Source organism: Trachurus japonicus, chromosome 13 (assembly GCF_045865225.1).
Source record: "Trachurus japonicus isolate A0001 chromosome 13, Traja_1.0".
Lineage (NCBI taxonomy): Eukaryota > Metazoa > Chordata > Actinopteri > Carangiformes > Carangidae > Trachurus > Trachurus japonicus.
In genome coordinates, this window is record NC_140919.1 from 13,282,106 (window position 1) to 13,301,132 (window position 19,027).

At 42.1% G+C, this 19,027-nt stretch overlaps 1 protein-coding gene across 1 annotated transcript in view; it reads left to right on the plus strand.

Moving 5' to 3' along the window:
- Nucleotides 1–3,088: 3,088 nt before the first annotated feature.
- The window catches only part of lsamp (limbic system associated membrane protein), a 710,303-nt gene continuing 694,364 nt past the window's right edge, over nucleotides 3,089–19,027 (plus strand). The window contains exon 1 of the mRNA XM_085794880.1: nucleotides 3,089–3,206. Coding sequence (XP_085651006.1) covers nucleotides 3,143–3,206 — 64 coding nt within the window. The 5' untranslated portion in view covers nucleotides 3,089–3,142. The remainder of the gene's footprint in view (nucleotides 3,207–19,027) is intronic.

Genomic DNA, 19,027 nt, shown 5'->3' on the forward strand with positions numbered 1-19,027 from the left:
CCTTGATTATTAATGGGTTTGTAAGAATGATTTCACACCATGAAATGGTGAATTCTATTCTGCAGTTTCTCGAGGTTAACTCACGGTCACAATACATTTATATTTATGGTTAACAGAGGATAAAGGAGGCATGTTAAAAACAAGAGATAGGGTGCACCCTGGGTGAAATGGTTTTTGTTACACAACCCCGACTCTGAGAAGAGACAGGCACTTTTCTTCTTGCTGTACTTTTAGTTGCACACACACAAGGAAGACATCGGTCATGAATTATAGGAAAACTTTGACTGTTGTATTTTATGGCCGTACACATAATTTTGTACACTAAAAAAGATCTTAAGGCGACGTCATCCATCTGATCTGTGGTTGCTGCAATTTTGACTTCCAACATAAAACAATTTTGTCCTCTTGAGTGCTCTACAGTCATTATTCACTGCCACACTGTACCCTAACCTGCTTTATTTACTCCCTTTTATTATCTTTTTGTCATGAGCATTTAGTCGCTGTGAAACACTATGGTCTGTTTAGCACAGTTACCAGGTGAAAAAACAGGTGTGATGAAAAATGTTATGTCTGCAAAGCAAGATTTAATAAAGAGTGAAACTGAACATACATGCATAAACATTCACAATCTCATGTGTTCAGTGGAACAGTTGCTTTGGGTCTCTCACCCTCTGTGCTGTTATTAAAGCTGTTTACTGTAGATGTGCTTTCTCTCCGCAGAGTGACACAGCCTTTCTCTGTTCTGAATAATTCATGACTCGCCCTGCAATTTTCCCACATTTACACACTGACTGATGGCAAATGTGCAACACTACTGTACATTGTGTTCTTGGAGATTCACTGTACCGTTCTCTTATGCTAACTGAATTATTAAGTATTTGTCACTTAGAGAAATATATTTTCCTGTTGTGTTCTTCCACCTCAGGACCACAATGTGTTCTCGTTAAGTGGTCCAGCAAACCTCGAGAGTTAGTTGTATGTATGCACTATTTCCTGTTCAGGTTTTATAGACAATGTGCAAATACATTTTATGCTTTTTTTCAAAAGTGTGATATAATGTAAAGACCTAAGTTCAACTATAAATGTAGAAGCTATAGTGCAGAAAAACACTGACATGCTATACTGTGAGCCTGTGAAGCACCAAATCCATCCACCTATTAGTCCATCCTTTCTCAGGTTCTGACCTTTGCAGTGAGGACAGTCTGAGCTTTCTGTAAGAAAATCTTGCATCACATTCAAAGAGAGTGAAAATGCAACCCAGGTGTGTCCATGAGGCCAAATAGTCTCCCAGGAGTGGGAGGAAGAAGTCAGGAAATCTCTGAGACAGAAAGTCATGCAATGTGTAGGTGCTACTGTGAATGGACTATTTGTTTGTTCCCCTTCCTAAACCTGAGAGAGGTTGTTTCTTGCATTTTGCTGTGTGACTGTATGTCTGACAAACCTACTGATGATCATCTTGGATATATTTGCAAGAGTCCCTTGAATCTACATAGACAGCGATGTTTACCACTCATTCCCTTGCACAGCCTTCAACAGGCTTCTTGCAGCACTAGACAGCTTCAATGTCCATCACACTAAAAGGATGACTCTGACCCAGAAGCCAGCAGAAAAACTTAAAAGCCCCAGCTGAAGCACTGTATGGCTCTCAGAAGGATAGTAACATGTTGGAAATGTCAGAGCTCATAATTACACAAAAGCTCCCTTGTAGCTGGTAGAGTGTCAGTGTTTTTGCTGTAGGGCTGCTCAGCAGCATGGATAATGACTTGGCAAGTGAAGATCAGTGAAACCCCTTTGAAATGACTCGGTTTAAATAAAGATCCGCAGATATTCTTGATCCTCAGTGCAGAGCAGATCGTATTAGCTCTCCAGCAGCCCAAATGTGAAATCAGGTGTGGAAACCATGTCTCCTGACCAAGACTAACGTTGGAATCACAATACTTGATGATTGTACATGCAGAGGATCCAGAGGTGGTATATTCTAATGAGATTGAAGCTGAACTGTGTGACACCAGTGTTTGAAATATGTCCATCTTTATTAACTCCTTATAGATAGATCATCTATCTATAGAGCTATCTGTCATAGATAGGTAGATTTTTTTTCAGCACGACACTTGAAGATACTCACCAGAGAAATCGTCAACAAGAAGCAGAAGTTGTTTTGTGCCTGACAGCCCCTCAAACTCTCTCACACAATGGTAAACAGCGCTCAACAGGGTCCCTACTTTAATTATTTATTGGCTACAAATCATTTGGTAGTCTTATTTGATTATGTAGGCAGTTACAAAATGTAACATTTGGGCTATGCAAAATATTAACAAGATGTTCTGAATGAACCATGGCTGAATGCTTTGATTTCCTTACAGCCCTGAAACAAGCATCAATAATAGATGACAATGTAAATGATAAATGGCATGAATAATTTTTTGATTTAATCAATATGTCCTGTTATGTCATCATCATAAAATAATGGGCAGCATGTAAGCGCTCTAGTCGTGAACAGAGTTAAGTAATCAAAGGATAACTACACGTCATTTATCAAGTTTAAAAAAGAGAGAGATCATGATCAAATTGTAGGGTTTTTTTTTGAACTGGGATGGATTAGACTTACAGGGAAGCTGGTGGTATCGACTTTATCAACACCATTAATCAGGATATCGCCATGACAACGTTAATTAACCATGATTTATTCAAGACACGCCGTTGAAACCCCCACAGAGAGGACAGGGCTGTAGAGGCTCAGCGAGGGCAGCTCCCTCTTTCCCTCACTTCCTCCCTGCGCGCGACCACTAGATAGCAGTGCAGACCAGGGAATGAGCGCGCGCCACAGCACCTTTGATTACAGAGTGAGACACAGTCCAGCGTTTTCTCTTTTTTTTTGGGCTTCTCCAGCAGCACTTGCGCGGTTCCCATCGGCTGTTGCTTGCTGACGCTGAGCTCCTCTTCTCTTCCCTTCACTTCACTTTGAGGCGTCTCTTTCACCGAGGATAGATAGCTCTTTCCCTTCGAGGTCAAGGTTTCACCTGTGGACGCAGACCCACCACCACCACCACCACTACCACCACCACCAGGAGAAGAACCAGGTTTCCTTCTGCAGGAGCAGCGAGCTGAGCAGCTGGGACGTGATTAAAGGACAGGACAAGCCATGCACTACTTCTGGATTTACAGCGTTTGGATCCCCGGCGTCGTTTTCCTCTTCGGATTTCAAGGTAGGAATCTGTGCAGTTTTCACTTTAGATGATCAGAGTGGCTCAAACAGACAAAAAAAAAGCTGCATGTGATGAAATGCATGCAGCTTGGAGTGTTTGGGGATTGTTTTGGGAGTAACTGATTGGTCTGATAATGACTGTGGTTCAGGTTTCTGGCCGTTTGAGTTGTGGCTGTGTTGTGCATCTGTGTGTGTTTACTGCGTGTTTGAAATATCAAAGCGACCTGAGAGCTGTGAGGCGTGGAGGTGCAAATACATTTGCAAACTTGGCATATGAGAGGACTGGACTGGAGGAACATGACCAGGCCTGCATGCATACTGTATCTACACTCACACACACATAGAGTGATGAAATCTTTGTTGAAGAGCCTGTTTTTTTGCAGGATGACTCAGAACAATTAAGATGAAACTGAGGCGCGTCCTGTTGTGTTGAGGGCAAAAAGCTGCCATGAGGAGAAAACTTTGACAGCCAGACAATAATCTGTTGCATTTTTTTTTCCCACAATGCCTAATGTACAGCAGCAGCAGCCGTCTCTCTCTGCCTGTGAGGGGGAAGAGCTTTTGAAAGCTGACGGCAAAGCTCTGGCAGTGGACTGCTTGTCATTAGTGTAGGCTGGTGTTTTTGTAGTCATATGCTCACATCTGTTCTCAGAAATCTTAATCTACTTTGTCTGCCAAGAAAAAACTCTTTAAGATGCTGATGAATACCTCACTGACGAAGACTTGCTAGAGGGTCAGTCATCAGACGGTCATGGAAACTGCTGCTACATGTACACGCTTTTTAATATTTGAGTTGGTGACAAGCTGCATATATGCTTGTCTTGTTGGATCCACCAGCATCAGACAATATCTGTTCATTACAACCAACAAAATCCCACGAGATCACCAATGGACCGGATTCTTCTCATCTACAGTCATGTTTCATGTTGGTGAGATCTTGTGTAAGGATTTACTGTTTGAAATGCTGTAGTGAAAACTTACCTTTAAGCAGAAGTGGGAAATAAAGCGATTTTCAGACTTATTTACTTTATACTTCTTCCTTCATTTCCATGGTCTGACCTCACTGATCTCCTCTCTCTCTCCAGCCATGACTGTACAGTACTAATAGAGCTGATTTGGCCCATCTCAGGGAGCGGAGAGTTGAATCAATTAGCTTCCTTTGTCTCCCACAGGGACACTCTACCTAGACCAGCTTCACAACCTGACCAAGCATATTGGATTCACTTTAACACTGTACTGATGCTGGCAGGCTGCCTGGGCGCTGTGACGTGCCAGCCTGGGAGGAGGGGGGGGGGGGTTGATGGACAGGGAGAGAGAGAGAGAAAGAGGATGCAGGAAGAGAGAATACGTTCGAATTAGGTCCAGAATATTTCTCCCACATTTGTAATCAGACATCAGCAGCAGACGATGCTCCCCAGCCTCCGTCTTTGACTCCGCTGTGTTCTACTTTCTAGAAGTTTCACCGTCCTGTGACGAATGAGTAAAGGCCTCAAGACTAATGAACGTTACAGTGAAAAATTAGCCGCGATACCTCTGGTGTTTCGTCATAGAACGGACGGTGATAAATTGACTATACCTTCACCGTATAGTCTCTCCGCTCTGCTCGCTGTGACTTAGCACTGTAAACTCTTTATTCTCCTCTCTGATCTTTGCTCGCCCACTTGTCTTCTTTCTATTCAGCTCATGTCGAGCTTTGCTCCTGTCCTGAATTTGAAAGTGCTGCTGGGATATTTCTTCTCACAGCAGAGCCTTTTGATAAATTTGCTTTCTAGCTTAAAATATTACCTTTTTATTTTATTTCCAAATGATAGAAATTACAGCTCCCTCATCCGCACACTGCTTTTTGAACAAATGAAGAAGATTAGTCATCTCAGCCACCTTCCTTCCCTCGGATCACCAGACAGACAGTTGTCTTGGTCAGCGAATAGCAGGCGACTGCAGTCATTCAATCAACAGTCGGTGAACTGTGATGCCTGCTGATGCGTCTCATTGACAGCTAGATCGTCTGTCAGTCAGAGCTTCATTACATCTGGGCTTCAGCAGCTGTTTCTGCCTCCTCCCTCTTAGTTTCTATCTTCTCCATCTTCCACAGCTCAGTAGCTTGTGTGTGTGTGTTCGTGTGTGTGTGTGTGTGTGTGTTCATGGTTTGGAACTGTGAGTAACTCTCCAGTGCAGTTCCTGTGAAAGATCTCCACCAGTTTTCTAGGAAAAGACTCAGACAGGTGGAAACCTTTTGTTATTTTTTTTGTTGTTGTTGCTGTATGTTTTACACGCTGAACCCTGTCAGAGCTTGTTTGCACACATAGACGCACAAACACACACACACAAAATACAACCACATACTGGGGAAATGAAGTATCATCAGTGTGTCAGAGTTCAGACTCAGCTTATATGTTTCCACCACGGAGTTCCTGTGAGGTGAGGAGATAAGTGATATTTACTGACTACTTTGAGTTTTTTTTTTTTACATCACAGGCCGGGGGGATAAAAGTGTCTCCGTCTTTCTTCTCCTGGCTGCAGCTGTAAACAGGTCAAGTGTTGTGTAGGTTGAGCTTCAGCGAGTCTGACATCTTATAGCTGTAAGAGGATCAGCGTCTGAGAGCTGGAGAGCCCCTGACAACATAAAGATGTCAATGAAACGAGCCTGTTGTCTTAGACCGCACTGAGTTATAGTAAAATCTGGAGGTCGATCATGTGACATTAAATAGATGCAGAAATAAATAATCAATACATACATAAATACATTTTGTGTATGTATTATTTATGTATTTCTGCATTTATGTAATTACCTCCATTTTATTTATGCAATTAAGTGGGTGGTTTTGATTGATAGATCTACTGCTATGGTTCGACTGCCTTTAGCCTCCTATTAGCCGCTTTGCCAAACTGACATTCAATTTAATTCAGTCTTATTTATATTGCACCACGTCTTCACATACATTATCTCCAGGCACTTTATAGAGTCATCTCACAATATTATAGAGAGAAACCTGACAGTTGCTCCACTTCATAAAACACCACCTGTCATTTTCTCCTCAGATAATCACCTCCTTTTATGTAACCAGTGGAAGTGTTTTTATATCGTCTGCTATAGTTTTGATCCCAGAACTTTTGTCTGTTCGTTAAATATCATTCGCCGGTTCATTAAAATCATCAACTCCCACTTCCTGTCTGTCAGCAGGCAGACTGACACCGGTAGCTTCTCTAAGAACAGTGACTTTTCTTCTATAAATCACAGTCTGCCCGGCACCTGAGACCGAGCCAAAGCTCTTATTATGTTGCGTAACTGGAACTATACTCTTCAAAGAGCCTGACTACTTTGATCTTCATATTTGCCTCCTCATCAGGCGACCAGAGACTTCCTCTCCTGATGGTTTCATTTGATTAATTAGGACAAATGACGGTATGTAGTTTTCATTAGCAGCTGCTTTGCTCTTTACCTTCACAGCGTGTGGGAGATGCAGCAGCGGCGGAAGATAAAGGTTAGGCGACAAATTATCTTCAAATAAATTCTCGTGAAACTTCTTTAATCTTCAACGAATCGATCCCAAAAACTCTAATGCGATGATTTGACTTCTGTGTCGTAGAAAACAGGATTTGCACACTTCATATATTTCAAACAATGAGACAATCAGGAAGCTCCTCCTCACTTCACGCCTCTTTGCCAATTCCACACACTCATTTCACTCATTTCTTTTCCCAGCTTCCATTGTTTATGCTGCACAGATATAAATAAACATACATTTGCATTTTCTTGCAGTTGCAGGTCAGTGACGGCAGAGAGAGAGTCTAGAAAATGGCAGTGAATTTATTGAGGTCACAGTAAGGAGTGTGTTTTGCGGAGTTTCCTTTGTCTTGCATGCAGCAGGGGGAAAAAAAAAAATAAGTGTGGGGATAAGTGGCGTTAAAGGTTGAGAAATACGGCTGCTAGTACATTCACAGGCCGTGTGAAGAAGAAGCTCATATATTTGAAGGCACAGATAAAGATCAGAGGGGAGAAAATAAGTGGAAAATGCCGCTGTGATTTTGAATGTTTGATTCACCGAGATGATCAGAGATCCAGATCTGCTCAATCTGCCTCAGTTTGTCTTATCACACAAAACTCATTTCTTCCTGCTGCCCATATAAATCTGTGTTTAGCTGTGAGTAGGCAGATAAGTAGCAGATGAAATTGTTAGTAAAACCAACTTTTTTTTATACAGATTTCTGTCAAAAACCTTTTTTTTTCCCCCTGCCAGAACAAATGAGATTCAACATTCACCCTACAACATAGAAGTTTTGTTCATAGTGTATATAATGAGAAGATTTGTTATTGTAGTTCATTTTGTTACATGGATTTCAGTCTCAAACTGTCTGTAATGCTGATTTACTGAGATTTTGCAGTTTGTACCTTGTAAATTATTCAGCCTTTAAAACCAGTGCTGGCCCATTGCAGGGTGCGGTCATCCGTAGAGAACGCACAAATGGGAAATGAACAACAAAAAGGTTTCACTTTCCCTATATTTACTTGAACATTTACTGATACATTTGCCCAGCATGTAGTCGTAACACAGCTGAAATGAAATTGTTCATTCAGGCTGTGTGCCATACTCCGACCCAATAACATCCAGGGTTGTATGTACGTATATAATCTTTGATCTTCTTAATCTTTAAAGAAAAATACTTGCCCGAACCTCTAGTATACCATACTACAACATCTTAACGTTACATGTCTCAAAATTCATATTGATATAGTGAAGCAGAGCAAAACTAGAGAGATCTTAGTAGAGGCGAAACAAGCGCTTTTTTTAAGTAAATCCAAACCAGTACTGAGAAAATTGGTGGTGAAAATTGACTTTGATGAGGTGCCGGCTATAATCTTCCCTCGGTCCAGGCCAGCACTGCTCAAACCCAAAAGATGGACCTACTTCTCTTAAATCATTGGCCAGACTCTCTGAACTTCACCTCTAGACGACTGTCTCTGCTGAGAGTATTGAAATCTTAAATGAAACTCGGGGGGCTGGAATAAAAGGATCCATGGTGAAGCGAGATACTCAGTATTCTCCGGTTGGTCGTCATCATCAGAGTGTTGGACCGAAGCAGCTTCCTCACACACTTGGATAATAAATGTGTGATGTCTGAGAAGAGGAACGACTGTGGCTTTTAGTCTGTCGGCGTGTTTACAGTTGAATGTGACTGAGCTGCCTGACTGAAGACAGAGATAAACCGAGCTGTTGGGATGAGGGATATGACGATGCTCATCAGGGCTTCATCATCCCATCAGGTCAGTTGTGTGAACACGCTGTGAGTTGAACAACGTTTGTGTGTGCTGTCTGTAAGAACATATTGTTCCGTCTCATTGTTTGTGACTTCCTGCTGCGTTTTACCACATTCTTTCTTAAAATGAAGGGATGCCTCATTTCACAGGTTTTTATTCCAATGACAGCGACACGACATTTTATTCTCAACACATGCAGTTAAGTCTTTGTCTACATATTTGTGTGTTTGCGCTTTAGCTGCCAAATGACTAAACAATGAGCTGCATTGTGGGTAACGTTCAGTGTGTCTGAGCTAATAGTGCACTTCAGTGTGAATTGCCTTTTCCTTTGACTTGGAAATTGACTTGGAAATTGTATTCAGTGTTTTCATGATGAAAACATATAGGGTGAATTCAGAGAGGGTTTGAAGCTGGAAGTGAAAACTGGAGGAACACAACGCAGCTGTTAGAAATTTCAAAGGAAGGAAGTGTCTTTGCTTCCAGCTTGAAGGCACACATTGATGTTTGGCTTTTTATTAAGTTCTGCTGTCAAAGTTTTTCCTTATTTCCATTTGACAAAAAAGAAAAACAGAAAAAAAGGGAAGAGAAAACGACAAAAAACATATCTCAGCAAAAAGAAGAAAGGAAAATCTGTTTATATTGACTTTTTTATTTCAGAAAATAATGCTTCAAATAAACTCAGACTGATTTAAAGTGACTGAGCGGCAACACAACACACATGATAGACGGGTGGGGACTGCTGAAAACTGAAAAGAGAAAATGGCGAAGTTATTTTATTTTTTTAAATTCGTCTTTAAGTGCAGTGCTACACTGCAAAAACTCAAAATCTTTCCAAGAATATTTGTCCTTTTTCTCTTTAAAATCTCTCATTTCTAGTCAAAACTAATTTCTTTCCACTTAAAATAAGACTCATAACCTAAAAATGTAAGTGTTTTTAGATAATTTGCACTTGTTTCAAACAAATATTCACTTGAAATAAGTAGAATAATCTGCCAGAGAAAGCAAGTTTTTTGTGCTTGTAATCAGATTCTTCTACTTATTTCAAGTGAAAATATGTTAATATTTAAGTATAATGAGATTTTTTTTTTACTAGAAATGACATTTTGACTAGAAATAAGACAAATATTCTTGGTAATTATTTGAGTTTTTGCAGTGTAACCAGCAAGTTTTGAGTCTTGGTCCTTGCTCTGAGTGATTTTTTCAAGATACAATCAGGGGCAGTAGCAGTGAATGCATCATAATTGACACCATTATAAAAAGACATCTTAAAATATCAATAAAAGTTGTTGAACACATGTTTTAGTGCAGATTTGTAAGTTCTCAGTTTTATATGCTTTGTAGAAGTTTACATATTCAGACAGAGGTTTCCTGTAGAGACTTCTCCCCTGGCAGACGGAGCGAAGAGCAAACTCTGCAAATGGTGTAAAGTTGGAGAAGTTAAAGCAGCTGCTTCACTGCTACAGCTTGGATCACATTTCTGGGGGAATCAGGCAGGTGTTGAAGCAGCAGACTCCTCAGCTCTGTGGTGAGAGCGGAGGGGAATCCACATCTAGGTCATGTGTGTTGTTATTTCTCCATCTCTGAAGTGTTAGAGATGTGTACTGATATGGTGTTGGTTTGACCGACGCTGAGAGCTGATCCCTCAGGATTTGTAATGAAGCTGTTTTTTTTATTTAGGTTTGGACACGGAGCTTCAGCCAAATCCGCACTCTCCACCCGGTTGTAATACTACTACAGTAAATCACAAACTTTAATAGAGTGTTAAGGTGAAAATCTCATATCTCTTTGGGCTCTGCTTTTTCAATTTGCATATTTTACAGTTTCTTATTTATTCATTCGCGTCAGAGAAGGACTGGCTCTATTTGTACGATCTGTCAGTTTGTGAGCAGGGAGCGGAGGGAAGATGGGGAAATATCATGCCCTCATCTCAAGCTCATTTACATTTGTCTCTGAGCTGTGGTTATTTTTTATATTTACTGTGTCTTTACCTCTGTCATCAGTCTGTGAGGTTTGAAGAGACACACACAGTTATTCTACCTTATATAATATATCATTTTATCGACATTTTAAACATTTTTAGGCGAGAAAGTAGCCGTTTAGCTCAGCAGTGTGTCGTCAATTTGTCTAAATACCAGCTGTTTACAATTTTGTTTGGACAAATTTGGCGCTACTCAAGCTAGCCGTTGTGACCAACGCACTTCCGGTTACTTTCACAAAATAAAACACCCGTTGCCCTTTACATACAGAAAACCATGACGATAGAATTTGTGCTTTTACTTTGAAATAGGAAGCTAACCTACCCTCGATATAGCTAGCTTGAACCAAAATAAACCATCTTTGCTTGAACCCTCCGTTTTGACCGATCTCGTCCCGTTACCGGCATTTGACCGCTCAAGATGCCTTACCGGAGAGTTTTGTCAGCTCTGAGACGAAGATCGGCCCGCTGGTTTCTGTTTAGAGTTGCTGAAGAGTTTCTCTGATGACTTAAGGTGGAGGCAGGCTAACACTACCAATGCACTTCCAGGGTTTGAGCTAAGCTAATTACGGGCGATACGGCTTTATCTCCCTTGTTACTGCACGCACAGTCGAAAAGATGGTGTCTATCTGCTGGTCATGGACTCGGGATTGAGGCAAGACACGTAAAAAGAAATATTGCCGTATCCCTTTAACTCTCCTGATAATTAACTTTGACCACATCTCTTAATTAAAATACCAGCTTTATTTGCTAATGGCACAGTCGGTGCCCTCGCAATAATTTGATGCTAAACCTGTGACTGCAAATCAATGTTGTGTCAGCTCAGTCCATTGAGCCTGCATGGCTCAGTGAGCTTGTGGCTTTTAGTGAACTATTGTTGGACTAATGTGATGAGAAATAATGACAGTCGGTAAACGCCGAAAATGTCTGGAGGAGAGAGGCTGATGAAGCCACCAAACACTGATGTGATGGATGTTTAGATACAATAATGACCTTTACTTTTAAAACAGTTCTGAGTAGCATTTATTGATTTTATACGTATAATTATTCTCATTCTCATTTAATCATTATATTACATTTTCCGTCCCCATTTTAAAATGCTGGTGTTTAGAGTCAAATTCCCCAGCTGTTAGACATCCCAATAACTTATTTCTGGATAATCAGAATCATTTAATGCCAGCTTAATAATTTTAAAGTTGCTCCAGGGCAGATTAATAAAGACAAGAACAGAGCCACTTGTAGTGAGCAGTGCTTTACACATGAGTCCTGTCCTGTGGACTGAGAGCTATTATAGAGAGACTCCATAGAGAAGCCCATTCACTAATCCAGTCATCCAGAGCCACATGAATGTTCGGTCCTCTCTCCTCTGCTCAGCCTCTTTTATTCCCACTCTATTTTGAAATGTAAGCCGACCAAATCAATCTCTCTTTTATAAATCACATTTCACACATCAAATGCCGCGCAACACACTTCAGAAATATTCACAGAAGCAAAAGAGGATGAAGAGGAATATGAAATCTCTTTTTTCCATAAATCACCTTGAGTCAGTGCTGGAGGAAGATGTGTCAGAGCTGCCGGGTGCTCCGAGCTGCCTCCACAATGATCCGCTCCTCTGAGCTCCAGATTATACACACTGACACACTGACACCAGCGCGAACCTCTGTTTTGTTCATTAGTACGTTCTTTTGCCACGACTATCCTGAAATTCATTCTGAAAACTAGGTGTTGTCCTACAATCCAAACAAGTGCTGTTTTCACATTTGACACCTTTACACCTGCAAGTATCTCATCGCTGTTTGTAAAAACCCGTGTCAGTCAGCCTCCCGGTGTTTGAGAAACATCAGTGTGTTCAGATATTCTCCCCCGACTACATTTAATATCGCTGGTGAATCACCAGCTCTCCACCTACAGAGAAGGTCAAACTCTGCACTGATGCGCAGGAAAAAAAACCACACATTTCTGGAGTTTGTGTGGACGCGCAGCTTCAGATCGAAGAGATGCGATGTGGCTCCCGCTGTCGGGGGGGGGGGGGGTTGAGGCTGATAAGAGCCAATAAAACACTGTAAACTGAGGCTCTACAGCCGTAAATCTGCACAGAGGAACGACAGAGTAAAGAGACGCATCTCACAGAGGCGGTGGAAGAAGCTCAGCTGCTGTAGACCAGGACCTGCTCATGAGAAAGACCTGTAATGTGCAACACATGGAGAAGGAAATGTAGAGACTCTATAGGTGCACGTTCTTCAGAGAGTCTGAAACGGTAGATTGAGTCGAGCTGATCAGGCCAGAGGAAGAGATTTATGAGCCGACTGGACCATCAGAGAGAGAGAGAGAAAGGACACTTGAGTCATCAGTTATTTCTTGTTTCTCATCCTGCTCTGTATGCTCTCTCTGGTTCATCAAGGTTGTCCAGTCTCGGTTTGTTTCCAGTTCGTGATTTACTGAAGTGACTCTGTCTTGAAATGACCTCAGACTGTTGCAGAGGGAAGTGTGAGAGAGAAGGACAAAGGCAGATAAAAAGGGAGAGAGAGAGAGAGAAAGAGACTGTCTAATGAGATGGAGAGAAAGATTGCATTAACAAGAGCCAGGTATACACTCTTTCTCCCTCTGTGTCTCTCTCACTCTGTCTCTCTCTCTCTCCGTTTCTTACCACAGGCTTTTTAAAATGAACCCTGATAACAGTGGCAGTTATTTATATGGTAATTCGCCAAAGAAACACATAACACATTAGAGCAGCCACAGTTTAGCCGAGTGGAAAGGAGATATTATGTGTGTGTCTTTGTGTGTGTGTGTTTTTGGGGTTGCACCATGCTGACCTTGTGGGGATAGTATTATTTGTGGTCCGCGGCTCCAGGGGGTTTGAGGATTGTGTAGGCATGTGTGTTGCTTTTAAAGCCTGACTTTAACCAAAGGAAATAAACTTTCCTTTGTAGGTGGGCTCTCACCTGTTGAAGACACTTCAGGATTACAGCTCTTTGCTTTCAGGCGGCTCCGTGTCACACACTCACTTCCCCTTGGTGCCAGAGCCTCATGCAGCAGCAGCATATCAGACATTTACTAACTCCTTGTTGGAGTTACTTTCCCTGTGTTTCTTATCGCGGCAATGAACAGCTTCCAACGAGCATTGATGCTCTGATGGTTTTGTTTTGTGTTTCTTTGCTGCTTCCTGGTGTCTTATGGACCAGATGTTTTATTAAAGAAAACACTGGAAGTTATTTATATGGTAATTCAGAAGCACAGTGTATGTGTATGTGTGTGTGTGTGTCTTGTGTTTATTCTGGTTCTCATTGTGTGAATTTGCTGCTTTTTCTTTGTGATGTGAGGAGCTGTCCCTGGTGCTGAACCTCATTAGTTTCCTCTTTTACCTTGTTGCTGCTCAACTTTTGTAGTTTAGGTCTCAGATGTCTTGTTTTGACACTGACTTGTGCTCATGTTATTGTTCATTATTAAAAAAAAAAAGGTGACTTGTAACCATGGCTTCCTCATGAATTGCATGTACTTACTAAGGTTTTTTTTCTCTCCCTGATTTGATGATGATGTAGAGGAATCGCCCCACACTTTAATCATCTCATAAAGCCGTGATGAAAATATAATGCATAATACAACATAATAACAGCGTGATATAAAAACTACAGTAGCTGAATATTTAATGGAGAGATCAGATTGCTCTGGTAACAACTGCACTTACAGTAAATATCTTATTTATGAAGATGCACGGTCTGATACCACATACCTACAATAAACAAAACCTTTGACACTTATGTAAGTTGCTCATAGATTTTTACACTGATAATAGTACTCTATATTCTATATTTATGTTAATCCCTCGCTTCCTGTATTCCTCAGGCACCTATTGATCCCATTGACAGGTGATCAGTAAACAAACCAGACTGAACTGCTTCAGTTCCAGTTTTAACCGGATGGTTTCTTACTGTCTAATTTAGGGCTGGGCGATGATGTCAAGATCAAAAATTGAACATTTTAACCTCAATTACAAGTAAAGACTGATTATCTCCTTTTTATTGGGGGGGGGTTACAAGCTGCTCACTCTGCACGGTCGGCTCATTGTTTTCAGTTTTGAATTGTTGAAGATTAGTATGAAGAAATTGAATGGCTGAAGTCTACTCAGATTTATTTAAAACTGACAGCTTGAAAAAATTTTTGAACCATTACTAATATAGATGAACAATAACTGAAGTAGAATAATATAGAAGTAGTTAAAATCTGCTCAAGGCAAGAACAAGTAAGAATATATCTGAACGGTAAAAGTAGAACATGTAAAAGTAGAAATGTTAAAAAAGTTTGCGGAAAATGTAGAATTCCTGCATATTTAAAGCAGAAGTAAGCGGAATTTTTGTGTTAATATAAGTCTTAAATAGTTATATCTTCCGACAGCAATCACTTATATAGAGTGTTTGGTCTGAAACACGGGTCTGTCAGTCACTCTGCTCTGCTGTAAGCCAAGGAGAAAACATTCCTTGTATCCTACAACCTTTATCCAATGAGGAGAGAGAACGGCATAAAGGGGCGGTCCTCTCTATGTGTGCAGCCAAGGGATGCGCGTGAATGTGGTGACGTAGGGACGAGGACCAATAGATCCATGACGAGGGCGGGGACTGCTAACTCCATCGGCTGACAAGAAGTTAGCCAAAACGACCGGATCACTTACTTCTGCTTTTAAAGTATGACAGTTGAAGGGTTAAAATCTAAAATAGGTGAGAAAAGATTAAAAAGTAGAACTTAAGAAGGATTACGTCAGTTAGAGAATTGGTTTGGATTACTTTGCCCAGCCATAGTCTGAATCATGAAAAAGACACAGTAAGTGGATCAGAACTGGACTCAGATCTGTGCTTCTGTTACTCTCCGTCTTCTCTTGGCTCCGGCTCCCGTCTGGGATTCTTCCTTGGCAGCGTTCGACCATCAGTGCGAATGGTGAACACACATTTGTCACCAGTCCTGGACATTATCTCCGTTAAGATGTCTATCAAACGGAGCGTCCTCACAGAGATAATGTCCAAGGGGCAACCGAGCTCACTCTGTCCTCCTGTTGTCTGATGCTGATCTACAGCAGCAGTGTGTGCTGTGGCTTTCACCATCAGCTCCACTAAAGCAATTAGCTTGCAGCCATTTGATTAACCGGATGACGTGGAGCATGGCCTCACTTGTTTTTCCCCCTGTAACCTTGTGGTTGTTGATGTCTGTGTTACTGTCTTCAGCAAATAGCGCCGAAATGTTTTGACGATAAAATGTTTGGATTTTATTTCTTCTGTCAGCCACAAGGAGCTAAAGATTCATGAACCTCAGATCTCACTGTGTGTTTATGCTCTATAGGGAATTTGCTGTCGCTGTTTGATGCTGCTTTATTCGTCTTTCTACAACTGGTTTCTATATCGTGATTGATGCTTGTATGAGAAAGAAAACAAGGTCGTCGTTAGCTGTTTTTTTATGTGCAGTAGCTGAATCTTTTTTTTTTTTTTGCAGTTTAGAGCAAACATCACACGCAGTGACTTAAGGATCACTGTCCACAGGTTGTCTGACATCAGGGTCTGTTGTTTTTAATGCCATGAGTCGTGCTGGCAGAGTCGGGAGAGGCTCCGAGAGTGGATGTGACCCACAAAGAGGTTAAGAGAGACACAGCAGGCAGGAGGCCAGGAGAGAGCAACACACAACACAATCCACTGCCAAGGTTACACACCTACACTGCTACACACACACACACATGCACACACGATACACTTGCCAGAGGTTACTCAGCTGGCTGGTAGAAATATTCCCACTGCTGAGGCAGCCGACTGGCATTAACAGCCTGTGGCCACGCGCGGCCACGGACGAGGAGCAGCCTGTCACAGCAGGAAAGGGGGGCATGATGGGAACAGTTCAGGAGCAAAGAGCCAGAATCTGTCCCAAAGGTGAGATACAAGACTGGCACAGGCACTGACGGAGGTTTTTAAAATGACAAACTGGCGCTGCAGCCATCACTCAGTCCCAGAGGAGAGAGACTGGCTCTCGTCGAGGGAAAGGTGGAGAGAGAAAGCGAGAGCAGGCCACATGTTCAGGTGCTACAGTATGTTTTATTCAGTGGCTGCACAGTAACCGTTTCTGTGATGTGTGGGAACCGAATGTGGACTTGTACTTTTGCCACATGCCTGATAGATACGTATTTTACAAAGCGACAGGAAGTGATTCTGAAATCAATCTCACATCGCATCCTTTAGCCAAATGTTCCTCCTCGAGGCACTTAAAGGGACAACGAGGAGTTTCTCCATCGGCAGAACGAAAAATTCCGCAACAATAAAAAAGTCTCATATTAAAGCAGAAGTAAGCGATCCGGTCGTTTGGGCTAATGCTGCGTTCCAGGCAGGCTTTTGAAACCGTAAGTTACAGCTTCAAGTCACGACTTACGACTTTGTAGCGTTCCAGGCAACCCACTCGTGTTTTTCTGATCTGTTGCACCTGTTTTACCTGTGAAAGTCACTATAACGGCCACTCGTAACTTCCGACCCGTGAACTCGTACCACATCGAACTGGTACAACTTCACAGGTCGGAAAAACACGAGTTACAGGTTACCTTGAACGCACCATAACTTCTTGTCAGCCGATGGAGTTCGCAGCCCCCTGGCTGCCCTTGGCTGCACACACAGAGAGGACCGCCCCTTCATGCCGTTCTCTCTCCTCATTGGATAAAACTTGTAGGATACAAGAAAAGTTTTCTCCTCGGCTTACAGCAGAGCAGAGTGACTGACAGACCCGTGTTTCAGACCAAACACTCTTTGTAAGTGATTGCCGTCGGAAGATATAACTATTTAAGACTTATATTAAAGCAGATAACAGCGGCACGGCCGTTTCGGCTAATGCTGTGTTCAAGGCAGGCTTTTGAAACCGTAAGTTACAGCTTCAAGTCACAACTACGACTTGGTAGCGTTCCAGGTAACCCGTAGCTCGTGTTTTTACCGTCCTGTTGTCTGTGAAAGTTCCCTATAACGGCCACTCGTAACTTCCGACCCGTGAACTCGTACCAGATCGAACTGGTATGACTTCACAGGAAGGAAAAACACAAAGTACGAGTTTCCTTGAACGCACCATGAGTTAGCAGCCCCCGCCCTTGTCAGGCATCAATTGGTCCTCGTGCTACGTCACCACATTCACGCGCATCCCTTGGCTGCACACACAGCCCTTCATGCCGTTCTCTCCCCTCATTGGATAACACTTGTATCCCACAAGGAAAATTTTCTCCTCGGGTTACAGCAGAGCAGAGTGACGGAGAGACTCGTGTTTAGGCTGAAATACTTCATGTAAGTGATTGCTGACGGAAAATAGGACTATTTAGGACTTATATTAACAAAAACATTCCACTGATATCTGCTTTAACACAAATATATCGCTTACTTCTGCTTTAATGTGGATGAATCTACGTTACCCACACTTGTTAATGGGCCCATTTTCGATAAATATATCGTTTTGTCTCTATCGTTATTTTGTTATTATTAGTGGCGGCGGAAATGCTGGGCGAGCTGACCAGCGTTTCCTTACTTTCGGTTTTGCGGACGCTGCCCGGCGGGTCATAATAACGCCGCCGAATCGCCGTTTATGGTCGGAACTATGACGGTATCTGATCGTCTTCGAACCTCTGACTTTAATTTAGGGCTGGGTAAAAATATCGATTCAGCAATGCATTGCAATTCTTTTCTCTGCAATTCAATATCGATTCAGCAATCTTCTGAATCGATTCAAGCCCCTGGCCAGTGGGGGCGCTGCGAGCAACACCCTCGTGTGATTCGCGCTGTACGGACGGGGGCCGCACTAGACCAAACCATAACAATATGGGAGTGAGTAGCAGCAGCAGCGGGGATCGATCGTCGGGGGAGGGACGCACCGCGCCGTGCCGTATTAACTTTCGCTTTCAACACGCGCTGCTGTTATGCATGCGTGCTTCTCTGTGGTGTGTATGTGTGTGAGAGGATGCGGCGGCGGCGGCGAATATCGCTACTTTTTTTTCTTTTTAAGACGTTAGTTTAGGCGGCAGCTCTTTGTTGTTAAGGCGGCCGCCTTAACAGGAAAGCGCTGCGGGAAACCCTGAACTTATCTGACAGCTGCTCTCACTTCTTCCTCTGCTCCTCCTCACTCACTCACCTACACACAGACAGGACTCTGTCTTCCTCACACTCACCCCAGCCCCTCAGTTTCTCATCCCACCTGCCCGTACCATACACATTGACAGTCAGTCAGAAATCACAGAACTTAAACATCATAACAAGAACATTACTGCGGGGTCGCTACAATATTTTCAGTTGTGCAGTCAACTATTATTAATAATATTGTTTTGTATTGTTTTATTACTCAAAATGTTATGAGTTATTTTCCAAGAGGAAAGTATCACATAGCCTAATTTAAATTTAGCTGCACTGTAGTTCAGTGTTAAAGCAGTGTCATATTTTGTTATGCTATGAGTTATACTATGGCTGTTCATAAGGCATGAAACTAAACAAATAATTATTAAAAAAAAAAAATCTGGTACTCTTATTTGTGTATTTCTGCTTGATACTGAATCGATATCGAAGCATTTCAATCAATATCGAATCGAATCGATATCGAA